The sequence below is a fragment of the Poecilia formosa genome, unplaced genomic scaffold (assembly GCF_000485575.1).
Source record: "Poecilia formosa unplaced genomic scaffold, Poecilia_formosa-5.1.2 Scaffold18, whole genome shotgun sequence".
Classification (NCBI taxonomy): Eukaryota; Metazoa; Chordata; class Actinopteri; order Cyprinodontiformes; family Poeciliidae; genus Poecilia; species Poecilia formosa.
In genome coordinates, this window is record NW_006799957.1 from 1186844 (window position 1) to 1214596 (window position 27753).

Sequence of the window (27753 nt, forward strand, 5' to 3'; positions counted from 1 at the left end):
TGGCTTTCCCTACAGAATTTCTCTGTGACAAAGCTGGGGCATAAGGTAATTGGGAAAAGGAAGAATCTGGGACTTAGTGCGATATTTATAAAAGATAAAAAAAACTCTTCTAAGACTAGATAGCAGCATATTCAGTTAAGTTATTTTTTGGTTATGGGCTACATTTTTATGCCTGCAAAAATTAGACTTTGCCAGCCAATAACCTGTAGTATATCTCACAGTAAGCCGACAGTCTGCAAAAGGTGAAACCTCATAGTATTGGGACCCTGGTTAGAACTAATGATTTTATTTTATGCTTTAAAATAGTTGATTACCGTGGATGATACACCCCTAATTAAAATCATATGAGCAGAGAAGAAATTGGTGCTGCAATATTGCAATAATATTGCAATATTACTGATGCTGTCTGCAGTCCAACATCCAGAAGAGAAGAAAGGGTTAAGGAACAAAAGACCTTCAACAACAATGCCTCAACTCGACCATTGGAAGAGCACCAAATCTATGAGACAAAGAAAGGTGGAACAAAATACTCTGGATATCTCTCATGGCTTCCATCACTACTGGCATGATAATGAGTTCCACTTCTCCTCTGTAATATTTATTACAGAGGAGAAGGAAACGTTATGATCTGGGGAGTTTTTTGCTTTGGAACAATTGAGCTTGCAGTTGCACAGGGGCTTGAAACCTGTGAGCCTGTGAAGATGTTTCAGATATTGCATTCCTTGTGGTGATCACTGGGTCTCTCAGCAGAACAGCACAGCAGAACCTAATTTCACTCTTATTGGTCGTCTTTCATGTTTCACTTTGAAGGGAAGTTGTCAAACACAAATGTCAGTTCCGGACCTTGAATGTCCTTTCTGAAGCAATCTTCACCAAACAAAGCAACATTTGGTGAAGCAAAAGCCTACTGAATGATCAGTTTATATCAGAAAGTGAATTTGTAGTGTTTTGATTACATTGTTGGATTTCCTGTTGCCCAGAGTTCTCTGAGATTTTGCCCGGGTACGAATATTTTTGTGGCAACACGCTACTAGTTCTTAGAAGTATCTTCGGTTGAACCACCCAGGTCTGGGATTATGTGGTTGGTGAAAGCAGAGCAGTTCGGGCTCCTCTTTGCATTGACTCCATGCTCTCACTGTATGTAAAAGAAAAAAAGGAGATCAAAGTGACACTCAAGCTGTGACAGAAACATGAGCACCACGGGGAAAACTATGCATGATGTCACCAGACAGACTGAAATATGAGTCATGATAATCTGTCTGGTCATAATGGATGAAATGTGTGAATGACTGCTGGAAGAAAAGGGGAAAAACTGCATGAAACATTAGAAGCATCACTCTCTTGTTGTCTCCTAGCATCGATCCACCCCCACCCTTTCTAAAGCTCCATGTGGGTCTAAATTGTGTTATTGTAAGCTGTAGCCCACTGTTAAGTGTGAGTTGGCTGGTATAGGAAAGTTGGCTCCACTGCAACATACTGCTGCCTCTTTTTTGTCTCTGCATGGAATACTGACCGATGTTGGACCATTATTGAATCAGGTAGGAAAATTAAAACATCCAAATTCAAATTATTCTGCAACGTTAGCAAATTAGTTGTCAGTTTTTAACTATTTTTAAGTGTCTAAAGTGAGGCTACTGATCATTTTTGCTTGTAGCTATTAAATTGGGTTGAGTTGAAAGTTGAATTATTTTCAAAAGGGTGTAATAGCAAATCTAGACAACATTCATTTCGTGGATAAAATGAGAAAAGGAGAAAATATTAAAGTCTTGCCTCCTGGCAGCAATTTAAAGCACAGAATGCTTTTGTCCATCTGGAGGGAAATACATTGTTATTATATTGTGTAACTAATTGTAGTTAGCACGGCAACAGTTAGCAAAACACACTGCACCCATTTGGAACTACTTGGTAGTCTCCTGTGGTGGGATGTTATTACCATCAGCTGCAATTTTTCCACATGAACTAAAATCTGCAAAAAATATTTTTCAGGGAAAAATAACTTGAAAATTCACTAACTCAGATTTTGACAACTATGTCTTATTTATAAGTTAAGTCGACCCAGGGGAAATCACTGTATAGTAATTCAAATAATTTATTTCAGATTTAAATGAAAAAGAAAAATGATTAAACACTAAAGTATTTGCTTGTCCCAAAGACAAACTCAAATATTTACACAAATCTGTGTGGGTTTGCTGTAATGACTGTAGTGCAGTAATTATGACTGGGAGTCAGACATCCATTTATGCTTTACAGTTTGTCAAAGACAGCAAGCTTTCACTTAGGATTTATGCTGCACTAAATGCAGTGAAACAGCTGCACATTCCAGGAAGTCTGCTTCATAGAGACACTGTTGAACCACATGACCAAGTGAGTGAATGCAAGCATAAGTGAGTAAAAGAACAGAGAGCAGACAAAAGTAAAACGAATATCATATCATGTACAAGAGGCTTAAATGTCTGGATTCCAAACTAGCCACCAGTTTAAGTTCCTCAACTCAGAAAACTCAGTCATATGATGTTTATATAATCTTCATTTGCCTATCCTTGGAGTTGTTCTAAGGAAACAAACTATTATGTCATTCAAACGAGGGTTAAATAAACCCCTTCTGAGGACAACTAGTTTCATTTTGTTTTGTCTTAAAATAAAAGGTTGTCAGCAAAAACCCAAACATAAATCAATCAAAGCTCAGTTATTTATGTAAAAAGACAACATATGTTTTAACAGCTTCACCTAATGTATTCTTGGTCCAACGTCCACGTCTCCAGTGGGAAACATGCTGTGAAGACCGGTGGCAGACTGACACCACTTGGCATGTTCTGCAGGGGGGAAATGCTCCTTCCAGGCCATGCCAACTCTGTTTGGACCAGGAGGCAGCGCCTCTCCAATACAGAGATAATGGTGAGGGCGTTAGCGGTTGCAGAGCTCCATACCCCTTTATCATCCATCCATCCATTTTCTTACACCCTTGTCCCTATCGGGGTCGGGAGGGGTGCCAGTGCCTAAATCCAGCGAATGTTTTGGGCGAGAGGCGGGGTACACCCTGGACTGGTGCCAGACTGTCGCAGCCCCTTTATCATTCAGTCATTAAATGCAAAATCTGAAAAGTCCTTAAGAGCAAATTATTATAAAGAGTTCAGGTTATAGATAGCATGTTTTCACACCCAAGAGGAGACCAACATTGTACAAATTGTTACATTTTCAGCTGGTGCAGTTCACTTTCATATTGCACTGCGTCAAACAAACCAAACTATTTGAAGAAATCTGTTCATCACTTTACCAAAATGTAAATAAAAATGGAGTGGCAGGAGATTTCAGCAGTTGTAGGATTTATTTGATTTTTTTTGTTGTTGAAGAAAGACCACGAGACATTTCTCTTACTAGACTCGATCGTTTGTTTCAGTTGCAGCCACATATGCATTTGAATGCTCTTGAGTTCACTTGAACTGAACCAACTCAGGTTTTTAGGAGGGGCAGAATTCATTTTTTTGTTCCATATCAGAGTTAGGTTGCACATTATACATCCCAAAACAAAAAGGATTTCCAGGGCAAGGAACTAGACTTCAATTAAAGCAGACTGAGCGGCACTGGTGTGAATGCACCCTAATCAATATTCAACAGTTGGCTTTGTCTTTAACAGGATTTTATATTAAACACATACAAACCAAGTACCAATACCTATTTAGGAAACTGCAAGCAGATTGATTGATTAATTTTACAGTTGTACAGTTGATTAAAAAATATTAGTAGTAAGATTGCTTCTGTAGAAAATATTTTTTTTTCATCAAGAGTCTACCAAATCTACCAAAAAAGTGAATGCAGCATGACATTTTAAAGATATATTGTAAGCAGGGTAAGATATATGTGTTTTGGACTGGAGCTGACTGCAGATGCTGACTGCAGACTTTGCAAAAAAAAAAACAAAGTCTTTAACCTAGTTCAAAAATCTGAGCAATAATAAAACAACTGTTTAGATGGTTGACACATGACAAAAACTAATCAACAAGCCTTCATTAGTTAGTTACTTTCAAAGTAGTGGTTTAAAACTGCTGCTTTAAAGTAATTCTTTCTAACTTTGTGCAAGGCCTCACTGTGCTATGATGCTAATGCTACCTCAAATGTGGTTAGTATAATTATGTGGAGATTCAGCTTCAGCTGTTTTCGTTTTTCTTCTCCTTTCCTACTTCGCTCCAAATTATGTTATCTGTGAGAAGGATATTACAAAAATATATCTATAAAATACAATATTTGTTTTACTGTAGATTTGCTTAATCACAAAGTTTATAATTTTTAAAGCTGTTATCTCCTTTGACTGCCTTAAGATGGGACTACAACCATAGCTTTCCTCTTTAGTTGTAATGGATGACAACACCATGGAGAATGAAGCATGGTGAGATATTCCAAAACATTTTAGGCAGCAAATTTCACTTGCTTGTTTTAATGCTATAAAAAATGATTGTTGTTTTTTCTTAAGTAATCACAGTAGTTATCAGATTGACCTTTACAGTTTCCTGATGCACTTTGTGTTGTTCCTGTCCATATTCAATTTCAATTCTTCTTTTTTTAGATTTCTCTTCTGTGATACAGTGACTCCCACTAACCATGAACAATGGAGCCAACATCAGAGTTTTATCCCAAAGGCAGAGTGACGCAAGCGTCAGTTCAAGTCTCCCTTTACCTCAGACCATGATGCCTCTGCCAAAGATGGATTCCAAACAGTACAGCAGCCTCCCCGTTCCCACAGTGCAGTATCAGCTCTCCTCCAGACGACAACTTGCATATTCTTCATCATCTGTTTCCTCAGATCCTGCACACGTGGTGAGAGGCAAAGTTTTAAAAGCTAACCTAATGCAGCAAAAGATCAGTATGCATTCTAACAGAGGCCCAGTCGGTACAGAGCGAAGCGATGGAACATGTTCGGCATACAGCAGCCCTCAGGTTGCAAAAAGAGACGTTCCACGTTCCAAAGACACATTGGACCTGCGAAACAGTGTATTGACACACAAGGCTTTGAGAGACCTACAGCTAAGGAGAAACACCAATAAGAACTGGACTTTTGGAAAGAGTCGTCTAAGGAGTCTAGACAACGCACAAGAGGGGGACACCTTACTGAAGCACTCAGCTAACTTTTATCCAGACCGAGAACGAGATTGTTTCCTTTATACCAAAGGGACAAACGGGAATGAAAGATCACGTCCTTCTGCTGCTGGACAGGAGCACTTCCAAAGAGAAGTGAGGAACATCTCAAACCAGGACTTGGGAGGTTTTGTGGGAGATTTTCTTGGTAATAAACCAAAAGATTCTTACCAGAAGTTTAACATGAAACGAAGAGGGAGCGAGCCAGGAAAAATCAACATGGCTGCTGTTGCTCCATTTAGGTTCAGGTGAGGGCAGTATTTCACCTTTTTTTAAATTAGAATGATGAGCTCATATATTAAATTTTGGATTGAAATTTGATTTTAGCGCCTCCTAAGCCTTTAAATAAAGAAAGCTAAATATAGACTTATTTTATGATATGTTGTTTGAGCTGTTCTTTTTGATCGACTACAGGTTTCAGGTCAGTGAGGATACAGATGCTACACTTGATGATCTGAGTGACTGCTCCTCTGATTCCATGGAGGTCTGCTGTGATGAGTTAGGTGAGTCTGATGCTTTGGCAATTCATATTTGGGAATATTTGGCTCACTCAAGGTTATGAGGCAGAGGCAGTCTTTTACAAGAATCTGTGTGGTTTCAGAAATTTCACAGGTTTTCTCTAAGTTTTTTCTTCTATTGAAAGGTAAAATGAACCCCTTGAAAAATGAATACTTCTTCCCACAAATTAAAGTGATGTGTCTTTAAGGCCCTCCAGTACTATTATTACATATTGTTCTGCTATTGCAATTTTTCACTCAATTCAAAAATAGCAAGGGGAAATTTGAATATATGCAATGAAGAGTAAGTGTTGTAAATCTGCAAATGTGAAGCATCTGTGCTTTTAGAATAAAGTAGTCACTTCTGGAACTTCATTGGGGCAGCTTTTCTTAAATAGAGATAAAGGAGGAGAAATAAAGTAGGATGACCCTGGAATAAAACAAAAGAGACAACAAAAACCTTCATTGGTGGTTAAATTCACCTCCCAAAAGGAAAATTAGCCAGCGTTTTAATTGAGTGGTTTAGATCAAAGCCCATTTAAGTCAGAATTGCCTAGTCAATAAAATATATATGGCAGGTCTTAAAATTTGCTATTCACTGATGTTCTTCGAATTCTATTGTGAAGAAGACAATCCCATTCTATATACCTGCAAGGCGAGGATATATAGTTGTAATTGCAGTGAAATGTGGTTCTATTAGCATTGAGGTTGTGTGATACAATATGAAAATTTTCAAGGGCTATTTATACCCAAGTACGAACACTTGAAAATTCTTCTTAGATGTTCAAGGTACTTTCCCCATTCCTCTACTCATCCCAAATAAGTTTATTAGAAGAAAACAAATTTTACACACTTCACTGAGGTCAGCCAGTTGGTTATGCAGAACACAGTTTTTCCATTTGTGTTTTATTGCATCCTGTAACACCCAAACTTTTACAAGGCTCACTGCTGACTGTTCAGCATGGCTGTTTTTCTCTCAATGTCTGCCTTCGACGCACAGCCAAAGCTTCACGCTGGATGTGCTGTCTGTTTTGTGCATCAGGGTTTCCTAAAATACTCCATGTCTTTCTGCACTTAGAAATAAAAAGGAAGAAGAAAAAAGAAAGAGAGTACTGGTAAATGGCAGATTTCTCAGAACCACAAGGCACTCTTAATGCAATATTTTCTTTTTGTCTTTTATATTGTTTGTTTGTTTTTGGCAGGGCTGAGAAAACATTAAAAGCTAAATATGAACCATGTTGCAACTCTGCAATCCACACAATTTACAAATCCAATTACAAATTCAGTTTGTATTTGTCTTGGTCAATACTTGCTAATGTTATTAAATGAATTCAAATCACAATTAGCCAAAGGACCTGAGACAAACCAATCTTCTTGTTACTGTGCACTATTTTATTTTTATATTTGTATCATGTTCGAATAAAATTTCATTTCATTTCATTTCAATTAAGTTTAACTATAAAAGGAGATTACAAGCCTACTGTAAATAAAGGAAATTGATTTAATGTTTGAGACCTCCCATAAAAGAATTAGCCAAAGGATAGATTTAGCATTTTACATTGTTGCAAACCAACTGTAATTGGATCAAGCAACTATGATAACATTTTGAAAACTAAATGCAGTGGTTTACTTACAGTTTTCAAAATGGTTTTATAGTGGCTTGATCCAGTTATAGTTGGTTTGCAACATATATATACGTATATATATATATTTATAGATATAGATAGATAGATAATTCAAATGTATACTGAGGTACTGTAGTTCTTGCCCAATTTAAAATAAAATGTTGCAGTATTAAAGCTGTGAGATATGCAAAGGTCTTATTGCAACAATAAAATATTTTATAAACATCAATAAAACTTAAAACTTGATCGCAACAAGCTCTAAAAAGTTGTCATTGCCCTTATTCACAGTCTAATTAAATGAAACATAAAAATGTATTTTAATGAATTCCAGAATTGCAGACAAGACTGCAGTGTTTCAGGCTATCGCTTGTGTGATGGTTTTTAGTGTGTGTAATCCATGGAGGAGAGGTTAGAAATGATGATCCTCTCTGCCGTTTTGATGACTCCCTGCAGTAATTTCCTCCCACCCTGGGTTCTCTTGCTCTCCCCCCATGTAATTCCACCATAAAAAATGCTCTAAAATATATCTTCTGCAGATTCAGGTGATCTCTCTTGTGGTTGTAAAATGGTTTTAATGTACCAAAAAGCACTCTATAAGAGCAACAGTGTTTAAAAGATATGGATCATGTGTTAATTTGATCCATAGCTAGATAGATAGCTAGCTAGATAGATAGCTAGCTGGCTAGATAGATAGATAGATAGATAGATAGATAGATAGATAGATAGATAGATAGATAGATAGATAGATAGATAGATAGATTGATTGATTGATTGGGTATTGGGTTAATGTCCACAAATAACATGCTAACCTGTATGGCCTCTCAGGTGACACAAAATTGGTGAATGTGTGTGTGCAACACCGTTGCTCTGGTGGAGTTTGTCTACTTGTCGATGCGTTCTCCTTTGTCATTAGAACTACATAAAGCATAATAGCATTTTTTTTTCTTTTAGGTTTGCATCACGTTATCATGTATTTTCTCATCAAGAACATATCTGTATAATCATGCATGTTTGAGAAATTTTTGGTATAGTCATTTGGGTTTGTAAAACTCTTGGTGGGACAAAGTCCTGCCTTTGAGGACATAGCTCCTCCTCAGAGTTTCCAAACATCAGAGAGCACTCCTCCCCTTCTACTCCTCCACTAAGCTCCTTCAGACTAGCCAGCATTAATTAGAAAACACCTGGTGGAACTGAACATCTGCTGAGCTCATTATATAAACTATTACTCAGTCCAATGTTCCCATAAACGTTTATAGATGGTTAATAGAGGAATGTTAACTTGATGACGTGCTGAAGGAGGAGTGTTGGAAAGCACAAAAACTCTTTAAAGAGACAGAGGCTCAATTTCAAAGCATTAAGTTGCAAAATCAAATTTCCTTTAAGTCATGTCTGATTTGTACAGCATTTTTGTAACAAGTGAAGGTGACATAATTACTTTATTGTGCTATAAAATTATACAATGTTGCTGGAAAAAAATACTGAAGATTGCCCCATTAGAACTGTGAATGACATGTATTATCACAACAGACAGTGTTTTTTAGTTATATTATGTAATTACATAATTAACTGTGCAAATTATGTTTTAAATTAATGTCACAATTAACACCACGTCTGAGGTAATTGGGAATACATTGAAATCAGAATATTTTAACGACATGTCTGGTATAATATTTGTGCCTGATGACTTCACCTCTTTGCACTGAGGAGCATGAAAGCCTCTAACAGACATCCTAATTATCTTAGTGACTGAAGGCCAAGAGCCTCCAGCCAGTCTCCTCTGGGAGAGACCAGACAAACAAATGAGCTGTCCTTCAAAGAGAATGGACAGCTTTAGGGCTGAGACTGGCTATTTTGATGGGCAGATCGGATTTCATGTCTGGAACTAAGAGCCTTTTTTTTCACAGTTGAGTGGTGAGATGTTTCTTGGTTAACCATCAATCTGGTGCCAAAGGTAAAATATGGACTTTTTATCTGTTGTTCTGAAAGGAAAGAAAAAACCACTCAGGCATGATCTCTTTGAAATGAATTATTGATGGTAGGAAGGCTCAGTTGTTGCAGTCAAATTAATCACTCTTTAACCTGTTTGAATTAATTTTTCTGTTATTTCCTGTGAATTTTCTTTTACATAGTGAAAGTGATGGAAGCAAAATAAATAAATGAGAAACTCCTAATCCCTCAGGCTGGTTGCATTCCAGTCAGTTCACGACTTTCACTGGAGATTGTTGTTGAGGTTACTGCACCACATGAACTATCATGTGACCTTTAAAAACTCTTCATGTGCCTTTAGCAATTAGCTTTTCATGAGAAGATTTAATAGTTTGGAGGGGGGGGATTATAGATAAATGCTTAAAAAGTAGACAGTGAGAAGTTATCACCCAACTGTTTGAAAACTTGATTCTTCAAAAATGCAACTTGTCAGGAAAGAAAAGTGTATATATTGCTTCTAAATAAATAAATTCGCATTGTTTGGTTATAGTTACATATCTTATACATGAAAAAAAATCTGAATACATTTGTTAATGGATTTGAAGAGTAATGCTAATGATATTTATAATTTATGTTTTCTTAAAATCTTACATTCTCCTAAATTTTTAAGTTTAACTTATTGATTTAACAATTATTTATTCATAGCAGCTGGAGTTGCCATAATGTTACTGAAAACAAGAAATCTGAATTTGCTCTAAAAAATCTGATACCTAAGACACAGTTAAAGAACTCCCTCAAAGATGTCAAGAAAAATATTTCAAAATACAACCTGTCTTTCCAATTAAAACCTGTGCATTACTTCTTAGATGGAAAGGAACCAAAGAAACTTAAATTTTTGTAATGAGCTAGACTTATTTGGACAATTTTCAAAAATGTTAAAGTTTCCTCTGGAAAAGTATATAAAAACTGCCAAAGAATTTTGTCGGTGAAAGTTACAATTTGATTAAGCCCGAATTGTGACTGCAATAAGTCAACTGATGAACCTGAAGCTTTTTTTCTTTAGAATGGTCTTCTGCCTTAGACTTCTACACTGCTATAACTAAGAACAAGTACATTTCCTTTTTTTTTTTTTTTTTTTTTGGTTTTCCCCCTTAGAGCACACGTGAAGGTCTCCCTAATGTTACTCATTTCATTACATCATAGCAGCTGAGAAGCACAAAACTGATCACATCTGCTGACCAGGGAAATGCTCAGGAGACAGCTGTGTGACTGTGTGTGTGGACACGCACTGATGTTCCAGAGTCACATGGACGGCCAGCTGGAGAACGTAAATCAAACCCAATTTTGGAAGAAATGAAAGATTCTACTCCACCCTTCCCTCCTGAGGCTTGGCTGAGTGTTCTCACTTTGACTGAATGAGCAAAGCGTTTTTACACATGATTCATGCTAAACCCTCAAAATTAAAATTACTAACCAAGAGTGTGTAGCCACCTCACTGAGTGAGGGTGAGGGAATAATGTTATTGGAATTTTTTAAATTTTGTTTTTGCACTTGCATTTTGCTTTCACATGACCTGTTTTCACTTATGGACATTAGAGTGTGTCTTACCTGTCATAAAATTAGTTGTGTGAGCATATTTTGATTGCAATTGTTACAACTGATGCTTAAATATTTAATGGTTTAATTGTGGTCTTCATAACAACATTTTTTTATTTCATTTATGGCAGTGTGCTGGTACATGATAGTAAACAACAGAAACTGGACTTATCAAATTAAACTAAATGATTTTATTGAGTTCTGTATGCACAAAGTATACAAACATTAAATATAAATATATTTAAAGAAACAACTATTTGACTTCTATCATTAATAAAAAGGCAGCATATCTTTTTTTTCAGTCTGTTGTAAACTTTATGTGCAAAACATGCAGGAATTAGTTCTGCTGCAATGTATTTGCTAATTCCTACTTTGAAACAAATCAGCTATTCAACATAGGAATGAATATAAGGTCATCACTGGTGTTCTTCAGTCAGCTGAAGAGCAAACTCGTGATGTCGAAGAACAAGTCTTGTCATTGTTTCCACTGACTAATTCCCAGATTACAAAATTAGTGGAGCTTAAATCACACCAGGTGCCTTAAAACCCAAATAAAGAGAGCAGTGGAGTGTGGTGAAACCTTTTGTGAGAGTTGGGACGTCTCCTCTGGACATGGCAGCTAGCAGTAATGAAATCACATAGATTTGTGACATGTAGCATGGTCTCCTCCCAGCATAAAAATGGTTACTGAACATGTCCTAGCATGATCAAAGGCTATAAATGTGGGTTGTGTCATAGTAGCCTGTGGAAAAGGTAAATGTGTCTTTGTCATCTGTCTTTGAGCACTGAAGTCTGGCGCTGATGTGATTTAGGCTGCAAGAGAGGGCGGTTTCCATGGAGCAGTCTTGCATTCGAATGCCGCAGAGCCCCCGGAATCTGCCTGTGCCCTTCGGGACACTGTGTGGAATATCTTTGGCAGAAAACAATTCCATGCCTTAATATTTTAACTGTATTTTTAATTTACCCATGCTATTTTATTGTGCAAATGTAAATGCATTTAAAAGTGACTTAGAAGATTTTTCCAAAGTGCGGTTTTGGACACTTCACTTGCTTATGCTGGCACATCTTATCATTCACTCTCTTATTTGTCAAGCTGCAGGGGTTTTTTTTTGTTGTTTTTTTTTTGCATACATAATCTTTCATTGCCTGTGTTTATATAGAAAACAGCTGGAAGGCAGTGTAGAAATGGTCAGCAAATGATTTATAGGGTAGGAATTTTGGAATAGATATCATAAGGAAGCTCAGACAGGATCAAGAGATAATCTGGTTGCTCCAGTTGTTACACTGTGTTGAATTATGACAGTGATTATAATATGTGCTATATTTTGCAGCTATGCTTCTGAATATCTATTGCTTTGATTATTAATAACAGGATCAATCTGATTTATTCATCAAAAGTATTGAACAGTGAACCCTAGAGGTGAAGAGGGGGAGGGGAAGAACAAAGGACTCACAGAAAATGGTGGGAAATCAAGATATGTTAGAGAATAATTGCATGCCGGCGTTAAAATCCATCCTTTCGTTGCTCACTTGTGTTTGACTTATTCTGGTGAGAGAAGGTAAAGCATCTTTAAACCAAAGAAAAGGAACGGGCGGAAGGAGGATGGGAGGGAAGGCAGAGGCGAAGGAGAGACAGCAGAGGGGAGGAGGCAGTGCTGTTGCGTGTGCCTCCGCTGTCATTCTGCTGCTGCGCGGTTCGGCGGCAGGAGGGCGTGCAGAAGGGAGGAGAGTGGAAAAAACAGTGGAGAGGAGGACAGAAAGGAAAGAGAGAAAGGGAGCGCCTGGGCTGCACTGCAACTGCAGCAGCTGCAGCAGCTCGTCAGGAAGAAAGAGGGAGATAGAAGGATACAGAGGGAAGGAAAAGAAAGCAGCAGGATTGTCTTGGAGGGGGAAATTTACATGTATGATTCCACACAAGGAGACACAAGGAGAGGAGTTTGACTAAGGAAGACTGTTTTCCCCCTCCTGATGCATTTTGATAATGGTCTCATGGAGGAGGCGTGTTTGGGAATAGTGTGAAAGGCAAAGAAGGAGGTTTGAAGATGGAACGGACGGATAGCACCAAGGCATACGGCCAAGCAGATGGCAAAGGAGTAGGCATGGCAGCTAAGAGGGCCAAGTCTGGAGTGCCCCAGAGCACACAGCGTGGGGAGCTGAAGGTTTATCGGGCTGGCAGTTCTGAGGGCAGGATACCAGTGCCCTCCAATCTTCGCAAGCAGAGGTCGATGACAAACCTGGCTGTCCTCACTGATGCTGAGAAGAAGCTGCACCTATATGAGCCAAAGTGGTGTGATGACATGGCCAAGCCTGGAACAGGGCAAACCAAGACCAACAAGCCAAAGACCACAGGGGGTGGCAGTAGTGCCGGCGGGGGTGCCCCCCTTTCTCGAAACCTATCCAAATCTGAACATTCACTGTTCCAGGGAAAACCCAAGCCCTTCAGCGCCCTAGCTGCTCCCTCTGCCCTGAGCAAGCAGAGCCGAATACCTCGTGGTCCATTTGCTGAGGTGAAACCTTTAAGCAAAGCACCTGACGACGGAAAGTCAGACGATGAAATCCTCTCCAGCAAAGCAAAGGCCATCCCAAAGAAAGCTGGAGCCGGAGCTGGAGGAGAATCTGGCTCCAAAGCCCAGGGAGAGGAAGGAGGAGATAAGCCTTTTCTGAAGGTGGACCCAGAGCTGGTGGTGACAGTACTAGGAGACCTGGAGCAGCTTCTTTTCAGTCAGATGTTAGGTAAGTAGGTTTGGGTGTCGTACTATGAGCTAGAAGCACTCATCATGCTATCCCTTCTCTGCACCACGCCCCCTTTGATACAGCAACACGGCACCTGCTTCTGCTGCAGGTCGACATTTCTCCTGAGCGAGTTTTTTTTGCAGTTCACCAGGGGGAGGGAGCACAGCATGCTGGTATTCCTTTTGTTTTACTGAATGCTATTTTAGCTGAACTGTTTCACAGAAAGATGAGCAGATAGTCGGACATCATAGCACGCCATTGTTCATATTCTTCCAACATGTGGCTCAGATGTCTGATGGCCAAAGGCTTAAATTATCTGAAATGTGCTCACTTGCTAAATTAAACATTACAGGATGACTTCATGAAGCCTGGGGGGTTGTGAAATTATTACCAGCAGATTGATTATCTTTCTAAAGCTCTCATTTACTGGAACATGTGTTGGAGGCTCAAGGCTCCATCTAGATATCCATGCTCACTTCCAAAAAAACCAAAGATGTTGACAAAAAATGCTGAGAAAGACATTTTGCCATATTGAATTCCTTTTTCAGACACATATAAACCTCTTCTCAGCTTCAATCATCTCCAGAGTTAGGTTTACACCTTCTCTACTACTGTGATGATGTAGGTGTATGTCAGGTTTTTGGATAGACTTCATACATGAAAATAGGCTTTATAATCCAAGATGGTGATTAGGATTCTGATGGCTGATTCTTTTGTGTTTTCTTTCTCTTCACACATGTAGAGTCGTTTGTATTCACTGGCAAGTGGAACATTATCACCTGTAGTCACATCAGAGAACAAAGCATTATCTTTGGAAATCTGCCAGATGTTGTTTAACACAAAGCCTGGTTTACATGCACTCAGTCTTTCCTAAAATAAAAAAGATGAAAAAGATGTTTCAGCTTTTATTTTACTTAAATACTTGATGCTACATTTAAAACTGCATGAAAGGAATGTGATCCCCTATAAATATAACCAGAGAGAGAAATTTTACATTGCAATACCACTGATGAACCTGGATTACTCGATTGATTCATCTACACAATTTCACGCACCGCTATAGTAGAGCAACATTAAATCTCATACAGACAAGCATGCTTTTGCTCACATGTGATTTACTTTGTATCATCAACATGACTCCTCAGGCCTTTTAACGAACACATCTGTTGCGATTCGACATGTTACCCGTGCCTCATTAACCAGTATAGAAATGAATCATTCAAGTTTGTCACAAATTATATACCAGCCAGTGAGAACTGTAAACAACACAGGGCAGATGGCATCATCCACACTTCCATGTCCTTTGTGGGACTGCAAGGAATTGTAGCACAAGAAGAGTATTTCCCTATTTCCAGACGCCTGAAGGTTTTAAAGATTATTTGCAAGTACATCAAGGGTCCTTCATTATTGAGTTCAAGTAGGGAACTGATTATTTGTAGTAAAGATGAACATGGTGTGGTGTGAAATGTGCATATCAACCCCAAAGCAACAAAAAAATGTTGAAGAAAATGCTTACTGAAGCTGGCAGGTGAGTGTCATTATCCACAGTGAAAGAAGTTCTATTTTAACTTGCTCTGAAATGTCCCTCAGTATAGTAGAAGCCATTGCTATAAATGCAACATAACAAGGCACAATACATTTTGCAAATACATTCAGAGCAAAAGTCTATAACTTATGGAGACTATGTGAAAATAGGCTCTGTGGTCTGATGAAACCAATGACTTAATGGTCATGATTATAAGTACATTTGTGGGGAAAACTAAGGACTGGCAACACTGGGTTGTATGGGTGTTAAGGTCAGCTGTGACTTTAAGATGCTAGCCATGAAAGTTAAAGCTCAGTCAAAAGTGAATCTGTCACCTGGAAGTCCCTCAACATGCCACCAAGCTGACTGAAGGACAGTTTTGAAGTGGCCTTCACAAAGCAGAGTTCAGACCCAAAGAACGTTTGACTGAACTAAAAAGTCATGTGCAAACAAGATGACCCATAAACTTGACTTATTCACATCAATCCTATGCTGGGGTATGTAGAAGGATCCCTAAAGGCTTTGATCTAAATCATAATGTTTTTAAAAGTGTTTATAAAAAAATGTTTATAAAGGTCTACATTTGAAATAAAAAAAAAAACTGGAAACATGTCATTTTATTTTACTTTTTAAAGTGATTCAAACAAGAGTCTGTTGTTACTAGCGCATGCAAATGTGACTCACTGTTACAGACTTGTTAATGCAATGTCGTCTTGGCAAATCAAGACCTTTCAAAGATGAAAACCTGACTGTTCAGAATGCTGATGTGGCTACTTGACCTTATTTTGTATGCACAAACATATCTGACCCTAATCTTGGGTGACCCTGTAGTGCCAACCATCTTAAAGTACATCTGGACGCTTTTACCTGCATAACCTTTATCTTTTGCCTTAGAAACTTGCTTTGTGCTTTTCATACCAAAAATCTCCTTGTGGATTATGGCGGGACTCTATTATGAAAGACAAAAACAATAGGCCAATACCATAGTTCACTTTAGATGGTCTTTATTGTGCTCATCATCAGGTGAAAAAAAGTTGGAGAACCTGTGCAGCATATTGACCATATATGTCCAGATAGGATACATAAATAAATAAATAAACCTGCAGTTCCTTCACAGCAGCTCAAAAGTCCATCACCATCAGTGTGACCTGTTTGGAAATTAAACTCAGTTTCAGGGTTGGTGAGACCTGTTTTATAGTCACAGGCTCTGCCCACAAGAAAACACAACAAAAACAATTACTAATAACTCAGATAACTATCATCAAAATATACAAAATGAAATAAGCATAACATTGAAGAAACAGAAGCCTGTAGCCAAAATGCAATACTCAATTTAATAGAAAACACTCAATTAATACCGTGTCCTGGTGACGTCATTACGTCGTCACGTGACTCCCTCCCGGCGCGTTTTAATCCGGAAATAGCTTAGTTTGAATATCTGAATCGGGAAAATGTTTGACACTGAAAATAAGCTAGGATGGATATAGCAGCTGAGGAAAGAACACTGTGTGTACACTTCTCGATGAATCGCGTCAGTTTGTGCCGAAACCAAACAGTAAGTTAACGGGTGTGCATATGTTTGTACGCTTGCATGTCGGCACGGACTTTACTGTAGGACTGCGTCGCAGCTCGTGACGTCACATGAGTAAAACCAAATTACAATAGTTTCTGTTTTTCACATCATTTTATGAAATGTCTAATTTGATCACTATTCTTAAACGTACTTTTTAAAATTTAGCAGTCGTTAGTGTCTGTATTTTGCTTTCTTGAAGCAGAGCAATAATTCAATTCTGAAAGACACCTTTGACTCACTCTATTAGCTTGAGTTAAATTTATTTAAGTTATAACTTAACATCCAGTCAGCATGCATGCTACTGTAAGTAGCTTTATATTTATGGCCTACTGTACATTCAAGGCCTTATATTGAGCTGCTTCAGCTGCATACCTTATAATGAGCTTCCTGAAAGAATGGTTTTACTTTTCAACATAGAAGGTCTCTTTGTTTTCCAGCAAAACATCAAGAATTATGTAGTTAGTTAATGGTCTCATTTATTAAGCTGTCCATGTAAATTTATGCTTCAATCTCAGGGATAAAAAAATATCCAAATGCTGCCTTTGCAATGTGAACATAAAAATGTGTTCTTCATGCTGAATTTGTACATTAGTGGACCAAAACATCAGGTCCACTTCAGATAAGAAGTTTGAAAACATTTTTCAAAGTGACTGTTTTTGCAGCATTGAATCCTTGAACAACGTGTATTATTAGAACAGACCAATTGTTGAATGCAAAGTAAAAAAGAAAAGGAACAACCTCATTTCATAATAATTGTCTGGGTTCTGTCATGTCAGATCTCTGTTATAATAACCTTTATTCGTTACAGTGGAAAGGAAAATGGGACAGGAAAATAGTCGACATTGTTTCAAACATTAAAGACATTCTGGAGTCAAAAGTTTTTACTTGCATATTTTCAGGTAAAGATACCACATTCAACATTAAATGTGTTACAATTATGTATTTGGCAATGTTTACTTTTCCTCATTGTTTTCAGAGTACTGCCACTTCACTAAGCAATGTCAAAGCTTGTGTAATAAAGTAAAAAAAAATCTTTCTGGGAAGATAGAACAAAGCAGAATAAAAAGTAATCATGGCACCTGATTAAAGCTGCAAAATCTTCTCCTTACTATCTTTGATTATTTATTACACTGTCTTAATGAATTCAAGCCATGTGCAAGACCTTCAGTGTGATTTGGCCATATTTGAAGAGTCAGAATTTTTTAAAATTATATTATTTTGTGAAGTTTGACATGTGCTGGTTTATTTCTTTATCAGTTGGAAACTTATCTGAAGTTATTTTCAATTCACAAAATGTTCCTCATTTAGGTCTGCTTTATATCAACCAGACTGTGGCACATTTAAAAAAAAAATCATAACATTTATGAACAAGACCATCTGACAGTGGGGAATTATTTGCAGGTGCTACATCTGCCTTAGGAATATTCCAAGTTTTCCTTCTCTGGTGTTGGCATTTCTGCAGTGCAGGATGCTAAAGGACCACCAGCTGTTACACAGGGGTCCAGTGCATTTTTCATACAGGATGTATTCAAAACAGATGGGATTCACACGTGTCTTATATTGAGCATTCCTGCTTCAGTGCATTCCATGGGATTAATTTGATTTTGTAGGATGTTCATCCCTCTTCATTCTAATAAAACTGGTTTCCCTTGAACTTTTTTGGGGGAAAAGGGGGAAGGTAAAAAAAAAAAAAAATCACCATAGTGCCCTAATAATATGCTGCTATATCCCACTAAAACAATTTAGCTTTTCTCATATTTATGGAAACCTGACCAAGATTCATGGGTTTATTTTGCCTCTTATTCAGTATTTTTATCTCAAATGTTTAAAATTACCTTTGCAAATTATAACAGCAACTAAATGTGAAGGACAAAATCAGTCCTGCAGGGCACAACTAAAACGTGCAGAATTAAAGCGTATTAAATGTCTAAATGAGACATTGAGCAGTAAATTAAAGGAGAACTAGATATTTCCAACCACTTATGTTTAATCTCTTAAAAAGGATGGATAACATTTCCTGTTTTTCTCACAGTAATTTTATTTGAAACAATTTTCTACTTTGAAAAAGAAGTGCTTATTTACTGAGTAGAGACAAAGTCATTTTATGAGAAAATAGAAATGTTATCATTTCCTGTCTACAAAAACGTAGTGAAGAAAAGTAGAGCAATAGCACTGAAGTAACAATTGGGTTTTGTTAATGAATTTATAGCCACATTTTGTACATAAGAAATCTCTAACTGTAAAAAAAAATGATGGTATTTGTTAGTTGGCACATGATTTAGATGGAGGAAGTACACCCCTTTTTGATTTTTGAGTTTGATGTATGAGTAAATGAATGATCTGGTTCAAAAACATGCAACAGATTCAAGGCTGTCATTAAAAAAAGAAAATGTATACAACAGTTTAAAGTTGCATAGTAAAATAACTATAAATTTTCTGCTTTAACAGAACTGTATTTTAATCATTAGCAGATGTGAGCGCCTCTCTAAAAGTAGAGGTCTTGGCAGTTTGTTTCTCAGGGACATTCAGGTTTCCTAGGTAACACATTACCAGGAAGGAAAGACATCAGTGATGTTGCTACACATCAATTTGCCGAACAAAGATTTAAAGTTTTTGCTGATATTGGCGGTTTCACAAGCTGTAGAACCACTGGTTCCTTTCTCCTTTTTTAAATCCTGTTATTTCTATTTGGGTTTCATCTTTTGTTTCTTTTGCCAGTTTTCTTCTGGCAAAAGGCTGGCTGTATTGGGTCATCAGTCAAATGCACTCAAATTAAAATGTGACTTAAATATCTCAAAGCTTTCACAGCTTTGGAAATTACATAGCTTGATGATTATGTTTATCATTAAGCTATGTAACCCGCAGCAACCAAATTGGTCACCAAACATGTAAGGGCAAACCTTTAATAACAGATGTTCTTTTTCTGTTTTTTGCTTACAAGTAGGTGACGCAACAAGTTTTAAATATACAAAGTCTGTTTCTACTTAGTTGATTTGTCTGATTTATTTTCTTTTGATCCTTTACTAAATTAGTTAAGCATCCTCGTATAAGCTCAGCACGTTACTGTTACGTGTGGGGTCCCCTGACGTCTTTGCCACTCACCCATCTTTCCTAGTTAATGCATTTATTGGTCATTTGTCTTTCCCTTGGGTTATTTGCCTCAGCTGCGCAGTGGAAACCCCCAGATTCCTGTTTTTTATAGAGACATATTTTACAGCAAACACAACAAGACCCCTAATTGTATTGTAATATTGATTTGACATAGTCATAACCCAGTGACTTTATAATGCATGCAGCTGGGAGAAAATAAGCTGACATAGAGTAACCGTAGAGTAACTCTGCTGTGGGTGTAATTCAGCTTGGTGGTACAGTTCAGGCATGCAAGTCTTAGCTAATGATCAGTGGATCGGAAAAATACAGTTGAGAAGGAAAACATCTGAAAGAGATCTTGGGTGTGGTGGGAATGCCCCTGCTGGGCAATCTAAGTTGCAGACAACTTGAGGAAGTACCACATCAGTTCAGAGGGGTGTAGTCTGAAATAGTGAAACAGCCCATTACTCTGCCTAATGACCTGAACATACACTGGATGAGTTTCTGCATGGAAAACAGCTGGCACACTAATGTAGATGCAAATAACGCAAACCAGCTTTTACACATGCAGTTCATCAGTGTTTGTGTGTAAAAAACACGCTAAAACAATACACACTCAAGCATAAATGAAACAGAAGACACCTCTAAGATGTTCTTTATTTTCACACAGATCCAGATTCCCAGAGGAAGCGAACTGTGCAGAATGTTCTTGACCTCCGCCAGAATCTGGAAGACACGATGTCGAGTCTGCGTGGCTCCCAGCTGACCCACAGGTAAACACATCTGGATCTGCATTTGCTTTTTAGTGTAAGCGGTTGTGTTCTATACCAGCACAAGATGAAGTTTTGTTTTGTTTAATCAGACACGATTGATATTTAAAGAAAAAGCCTGAACTGAAGAAGATTAACTCACAGAATGAATCAATATATAACATAATCAAGAGTAAACAGTTGGGCCAAAGCTGCTAGGGGGATTTCCACCTGGTGCACATCTGGTTTCCATCTCTTTTCAAATGGCCGTCTCACTTCAGAAATCTTTGTTTTTGATGGAACAACAGTAGATCTAAACATGGATTTGTCACAAGAGGAGTGTACAACAATTATAGCAGAAAGAATGTGACATTTTTGCAATCCTTACTGTAAACTAGGACTTGCTATGTATTTTTAGAATTAAAAGAAATCAAAATAAGTTGTGTTGATTTTTTTTTTTTCTGACTGAAATTAAAACATGCCTTTACATAATATTCTTGTGTTGTGTGAGTGCTTGGTCAATCATCAGCGACAGAAAAATAACTGGCTTTTCATTTGCTGAGCTCATTTCTTCTACCAAGTAATTTTGTCTAAAATCTTGTATTAAATCCTCTGTCTCTTGCAGATGCCATTTGAATACAAGATAATCAACAGTTAACTGAGAAAAAGAAAAAAATATCGTTCTCAATAATTATAAATTATCCACAAAGAAGAGATAAAAATATCTACAGACTTTGCATTATTTATTTGGTTGACTCGGTTCATCGAGTTGTGCAATCCACAGACATAGCAGATGCTCGAGGCTTGGTGTTTTTAACCCTGACCTACTTATAAAACAAGTAAACTTTGGGATTCACACACATATTGCTGCATTTAACTGCATTTAAAAATATCAGGTCGTCCTTATTTGTGTCTTCATGTTTCATGCGGTAACTTGTCATAATTTATTCCCTGAAGAATGTTTGACATTTCATCTAGTTCAAGAGCAACTTAATATGAGTTTCTTTAAAGGACTCTTTTAAGAGAAAGCAAAATGTGCTCATTTAAACACATGTGTGACATTTTGCACATTTTAAGCTGTTTGAGTCAAATACAACTGTGGAACCCTCTGAACCTTCTCTGTATCTTTGTAGCTGTATGGATAGTAGCAACGTGGGCTATGACAGTGATGAGACCAATGCCCGCAGCATTTCCAGCATGTCGAACCGCTCCTCCCCTCTGTCCTGGCGCCATGGTCAGTCCAGTCCTCGTCTTCAGGCTGGCGATGCCCCATCTTCCACAGGTGGCGGATACCCGGGCAGCAAGAGCTCCTCCCAGTACACAGCCCACACCATGCCTGCTCGCTGCTCCAGTCGCCTTAGTAGCACGTCTCGCATTGAACTCATCGAAGGTCTCGACGACGATCCTGATCTCAAGTCTGGTTACCTGAGTGATACTGACCTTCAAGGAAAGAGCCTGCCAGATGATGATGACGACAACTTGGCCAATGGGTGAGAAAGGAGGCTTTTAAACTTTTATCGCCATAGCAGAAACAAATGAGGATTGCAGTATAACAAGCAATAAGTTAAAAAAATGGAACATTTCCACCTGCCTGTTAAAGTAGTGATGAAAAAGCATGGCATTTAATAAATCAGGTCAGAGTAAAAATCACTAACGACCTCACCGGGATGTCATATTCACACAGACGAGCAGCGCTTTGAAAGCAAAAGAAAAAGACAGGCAATATATTTGATCAACATCACTCTTTATGTCAAGCAGCTGCTCATCTGATGTAGATGTCTGGAACATTTGATAAAGAAAGAAATGGTATTTTAGCACCTCTGTCTGTACCAGTACTACTAATCATGCAAGCTGTTTAGTGGTCGAAAGTTAATGAATAATCAGACATTTAAATCAGCTAATCAAAATTATGATCAAGAGAATAGAACACTGAAAAACAGCTTCAAGACTAACTAATAATATAAATGTCAGCAAAACAGCAGTTATAAGATTACATCAGCACAGCAATGACATATGAGGTGGAGCGGGTAGGAGGGAAAAAAAGGGGGGGAAGGTGTGTGTGTGTGTATGTACATCTGTGTCAAAAGCTGGTGTCTGTGTCAGAGGTAGAGATGAAGATTGGAGAAGGGAGCCTTGATAATGTCCACATCTGGATAAAACGGCGCCAATTTGGAACAAATTAAAGGGCAATAAAACACTACACACGAGGCCTCCCCTTTAGTCTTTAGAGAGACAAAGGAAATGTTTCTTCAGATTCCTTTGCTGCATGAAAAACTTGGACAAACGTCTATGTTGCACCTTTGTGAGGGAGAGCAAAAGAGGAGAAAAGGAAGCAGAACCATTGCACAGTCTTGGCCTGGTTATTCAAAACACTATTTGCCACATTTTTTTTCAGCAGCGCAAAGAAAGAATTACACAGCATGCAATCAGCAACTCCTCAGAGAAACAGTGGGTTCAGCCACTCAAAAACACATTAAACCAACATTATGAAACAATGTCTCTATCATTATATTTTTAACTTTAACTTCTCCCTACCCAGGCACTTTAAGAAAGTTCTGTCGTACTTTGAGGTGATCAGTGTCATAGTCAAAGCGATGTCCAGGGACCGGTCAAAAAAAATAGGGCATCTGGCTCAAACAGCTGGATGGGTTGTTTGGGGGAGTCGTTGGTTGCGTTATGGATTACCGCCCAAGTCAACTATGAAAAGCAGCTTCCAGCAACCATCTGTTGTACACTGGAAATGGAGGGACTACAGGATGTTCTTCAAGTTACACTTTGAAGTTTTAAAAGCCCTTTCTTCATCCTCCAGATGAAGAATGAACAGTTAATGCATGGGCGTCGTCATAGGAGATTCTCACTCCAAAGACAGTTTGTTTGGTTCGCTTGAGATTTATAAAGGTTTTCTGACCTCAACAAGATGGCTTACAGTAGTATGAATGCTGGTAGATGCAGTCCAATCAGTCTGCTTTAGGAAAATAGGATCCAACTCAAGTATAAAAAGATAAAGTTAGTTGTTTAGTTAGTCAGGAAATCTGATTTGGTAACCAGCCAGCATCCATAGTTTAAGAGACTTTCTTAGACTCCCAAATGTTTTTTTTTGTTGTTGTTTTTTTTAACTACATTCATAAGATGTACCTATTTCAGCTTCTACATCATGTCCATGTTTTAATTGAAATAGTCTTTCTTTAAAGTGAGGGAAAAGTAATAACATTTTTTAGCCAGCTGGTCAACAGTGCACAGCATCATGTGGCAGCACCACATTACTTTATGCTTGATAGAGACTGAGAAAATTCAGGAACTTTTTCTCTTGTGTCTCATTAAAATTACTTTAAATAATCAGAGCACTGATGATTTTTTGTCTGGTTTGAAATGGTGACTCTGAAAACCTGGCTGTAGCTTGATACTGGTACCCAACCAATGGCTCAAGATGGTATGATACTGTCCTGGCTTATTAAACAGATTTCATAAAAAAAAACATATTTTCTACCATTTACAGCTTTCTTAGAAGGCTTATTTGCTGACTATAACATCTTATTTGTCCTGATTGAGAATCTCATAAGGTTACAAAGTATATAGCCCCACACTCTGTGTAAGGATGCAGCACGTGCCGAATGCATTAAATAGTTTACATCTCACAGATGGAAATTTTAATGTCTTTTTCCTCTTTTTTTTCTTGCTTTTCTTTTGTGCACACTCAACTGTCACCATGGCACTTGTCATTTACCGTCCTTTGTGTGTCGTTTAATTTCCTCCCACAACTTTCAGAAGACGGTGAGACTCGGCATAAAAAGAATCAAGGACAGTTCTCTAGAGTGGAGTAGCAGCTTTATCTTTGTTGCACATGTGGAGGGATTTAAGCTCAGCCTCTGGAGCACTCTCGAGGCCCTGTGTGCCAGGTCACATTCTTACTGTGTGTGGTAAGAAGAAGAGAAGAGATGACACACATTTAAAGTTATTTGGAATTAGAGCAAAAGAAAAAAAAAATAGAACAATTAAATTGGAACACGTTGGAATTGGGTTTGTTGGAATGGGATGAAAAAGATGGATAAAAAGAAAATGAAGTGCAGAATATTGTTCTTACAATCTACTTAAATTTACATGTATTATACACCAATCCAGATACATTTATGCGAGAGTATGACTACGACCCATTTGCCTTGCTTTTTATATTACATATGCAGCCCAGATATTGCGTAAGTTATAATACAAAGAATATTTTTTTCTTAAGAACAGCTCATCATGCTGTGTGCCAAGGCACAAAAGATGTATACATTAAATGGATAAATCCATTAGACAGATAGCTCAATTTCTTGATGATTTATATTCTGAAACTTTGAATCTGTTGAAACCGTAAGTTCTTATGCTTTCCTCGTTACCCTTTACATGGGATAAGTGGAAAATGTACTTATTTCTGCAGCAGAAAAACCTCTGTGGTGGTGCTACGTCACAAATATTAATTCTTCTCATAAATTTCCCAACAACCTTTGGAGCAGATAAAAAGCTAATCCACTTTCTGAAGCGAGTGCAGAAGCCCAAGCTCCCCGTTTTCTCCTACAAAATGTGTGAACCATTTGCATTCTTACTACATCCCCCTACACACACTTACAGTTCGCCTCATTGAGAACCATTAGCTCCCTGGTTTTGAAAATAGACCAGGCTCCTGTATGGTAACCATGGAAACCAGCTGAAAATCGACTGTAAAGTAGAGGTGCAATTTCTGTTGCCTTTCAGTAAAGGCCCAGCTTTTTCTCATCTTTACATAGTTAAGTGATCTGAAATTAGACTTAACAAAATGTCTATTTTATTTTTACACATGCCATCTTTTCACTAAATTTTTAATATGACAATGATTCTGCGTATAGATTTGTGGAGAAAAATGATCATACCGTTTCTCAATTTTGAAGTCTCAAACATTGTTGTGTAATAAGGATTGATTTATTCAGTCAGTCCAGACAATACTGTCTGTCTGTATAACTGTGTGCTATGTGACTCTAATCACTTTGGCTTCAGCATTAGTATTCTGATACAACAACATACTATGTATTTGCTTAGACTTGTCCTCTGCTCAGTCTGTCAGTCAGAAATTACTTGAATTATCCATACACAATTCATGGTCTGTTCTCCTACTCTTAAAAAGTGTACAAGAATTACAAATAATAATTTTAGACATCTTAAGACACCACACATTTGTTAGAAAGACTAGGAAACTATTACAACCATATTCTCTTTTATTGGAAGTAGTGGGTGATCCAAAATGTAAGCAATGAACCAACAATAATCTCGCTTTGTTTTGTTATTAATTTTTGCTTTCTCCCTGACCTGATTATCACAAAAAAGTATATTTTCAAAAGCCCTTTTCATTAGCTTATAAGTAAATTTGGTGTGTAGCACTGAAATTACATTTGTCTGTGTGGATGGGATTGGTTTATCTAAAGACAAATTGATGAATTTCTCAACAACATAATCTTAACACAAATCTTATTCTGTGGCCATCTCTGCAGGGAATGTATGGATAATTTCTGTTTCTCATTGTAAAGAAAGCGCATTTGAGATTAAACTCAAAACACAATGAACAATTGCATTTTCAAACACAGTACAATTCCATCCATCCATTGTCCAACCCACTTGTCCTTTTTGGGGTTCTGGTGTGTATTTTAGTGACCACTGGATAAGAAACGGGATAGGTTGCTAGTCGATCGCAGCCATTAGTTTCTTCTTTTTATTTTGTCCAAAACTACTATCTCTACTGCTAAAATTGTGGCAAAAATATATTTGATCTTTCTTTTATGATAATTTGTATGGTTTGGTTTTCAGACAAAATTACATTACTGACAAGAGGATGTTCATAGTGTCACATATTGCACATATTTCTTTATATATCTTTACACAACGGGACCATAGTAGATATGTAGATATTTATGGGGCTTTGTCCATACAGCAGCACAGAGGCAGCAGTGCAGAGTAAAGGATGTAGGCTGGTTCAGCAGCAGCATCACCACTGATCACAATCGAGCACCAACACAGCTCGGGATGGGCTGCCATGGCAACCGTCCTCCACTGACCCAGTGATGGGCTTCCTTGTGTGTCAGTGTAGTAGCTGCTGAGCAAATGAATGTGCATGTGTGAGATTCAGCTGATGGTTTGTGTGAAATAAAAGGGCTGAAAAAAACTGGAGAAAAAGCAGCTCTGCAAGTAAATGACTGTAGAGAAGCTATTATGAGACATTCTTTTTTTTATTCTTTGAGGGGCAAAACAGTGTGCATGTTATTTGTTTATTTCTGATATTTACAAGATGGGATTCCCTAGATTAGCAGTGACACTAATTGTGGAGAAATGTAGCTTTATTTGCTAATTTAGGTTTAGGACATGTCGTGTTTTGTGTGATAAATTCTTACATTGCTTCTGTGATCTATAGAAAAGAATTTGACTAATTTTGCAACATCAGCAAAGGTATGCTACCCCAAGCCAAGCTGTGCAGTCTGTAGTTTCAAAACATCTACAATGTTTTGAATGTGCCATATTTAGGTCAGTTTTTGAAATGCTGGAATACTAACAGCCTTGCTCACTCCCTGGAAACTGTCTATTGACAAATGCATTCCATTATGCACCAAAGGTTTGCTGCAGTCATCCGATCCTGGATCGGTTCCCTCAGCAGTCTGTGTTTAATTTCCCTTTCCTGTCTAAGTTCTGGTCTTAGTCACTTTGTACCTCCCTGACTGTTAAAACCTCCCATATTTTTCTGACCCATTTAAATCTATCAGTACAAAAGTTGGTGCTTTGGTCTGTGACAAACATTTTGGAGAATACAATTTTATGAAGTCCAGTGAAAAGTATTTCTAATTTCTGAGTCTTTCTCACTGTCACTACATTATTTTAAAGAATGCAAATGTGTAGTTTGCATTTGTTTAAGGGACATAATTCTGTCTGTTATGGTATAACATTGGTTACTGTTAAACCAACAGAGCACAAAATCTCCCACGGTCTCTCTAAAGCACATCTGGGGTCAATATGGAGCTCTCAACAAGGGTCATTGAAACAATGACTTACAAAGACTCCCCTAAAACCAAATGTGCCTTTACATTCACCAGAGTCCTCAGCGCTGTGAATAATAAACCATTACAGCAGCACCCCCGGGACTGTGAATCATCCCCGTATCATGTCTGCGTGTGGTCGTCTGGATATGTTTGTGGTACTTGCCGTTCAGCCCCAGGTGGAAAGTTTTCCAAAGTTGGTACAGAAATGATTTTTTAATGGTTAGCTGTGCTTTTTTTTTCAGCATAATCTCTTCACAGCAAGCAGCTACTCAGCA

General features: G+C 37.8%; 1 protein-coding gene across 16 annotated transcripts in view; it reads left to right on the plus strand.

Annotated features, from left to right (window-relative positions):
- Positions 1-27753, plus strand: part of nav1b (neuron navigator 1b) — a 63940-nt gene that overhangs the window by 9212 nt on the left and 26975 nt on the right. For 10 of the 16 annotated variants that reach the window (XM_016668876.1, XM_016668880.1, XM_016668881.1 and 7 more), the window contains 4 exons: positions 4562-5378; positions 5545-5633; positions 20366-20468; positions 21578-21934. In XM_016668876.1, coding sequence (XP_016524362.1) covers positions 4597-5378; positions 5545-5633; positions 20366-20468; positions 21578-21934 — 1331 coding nt within the window. In that variant the 5' untranslated portion in view covers positions 4562-4596. Of the gene's footprint in view, positions 1-4310; positions 4385-4561; positions 5379-5544; positions 5634-12453; positions 13508-20365; positions 20469-21577; positions 21935-27753 lie in introns of those variants that run through there. The other 6 variants (XM_016668885.1, XM_007546917.2, XM_016668887.1 and 3 more) reach the window with 4 other exon arrangements.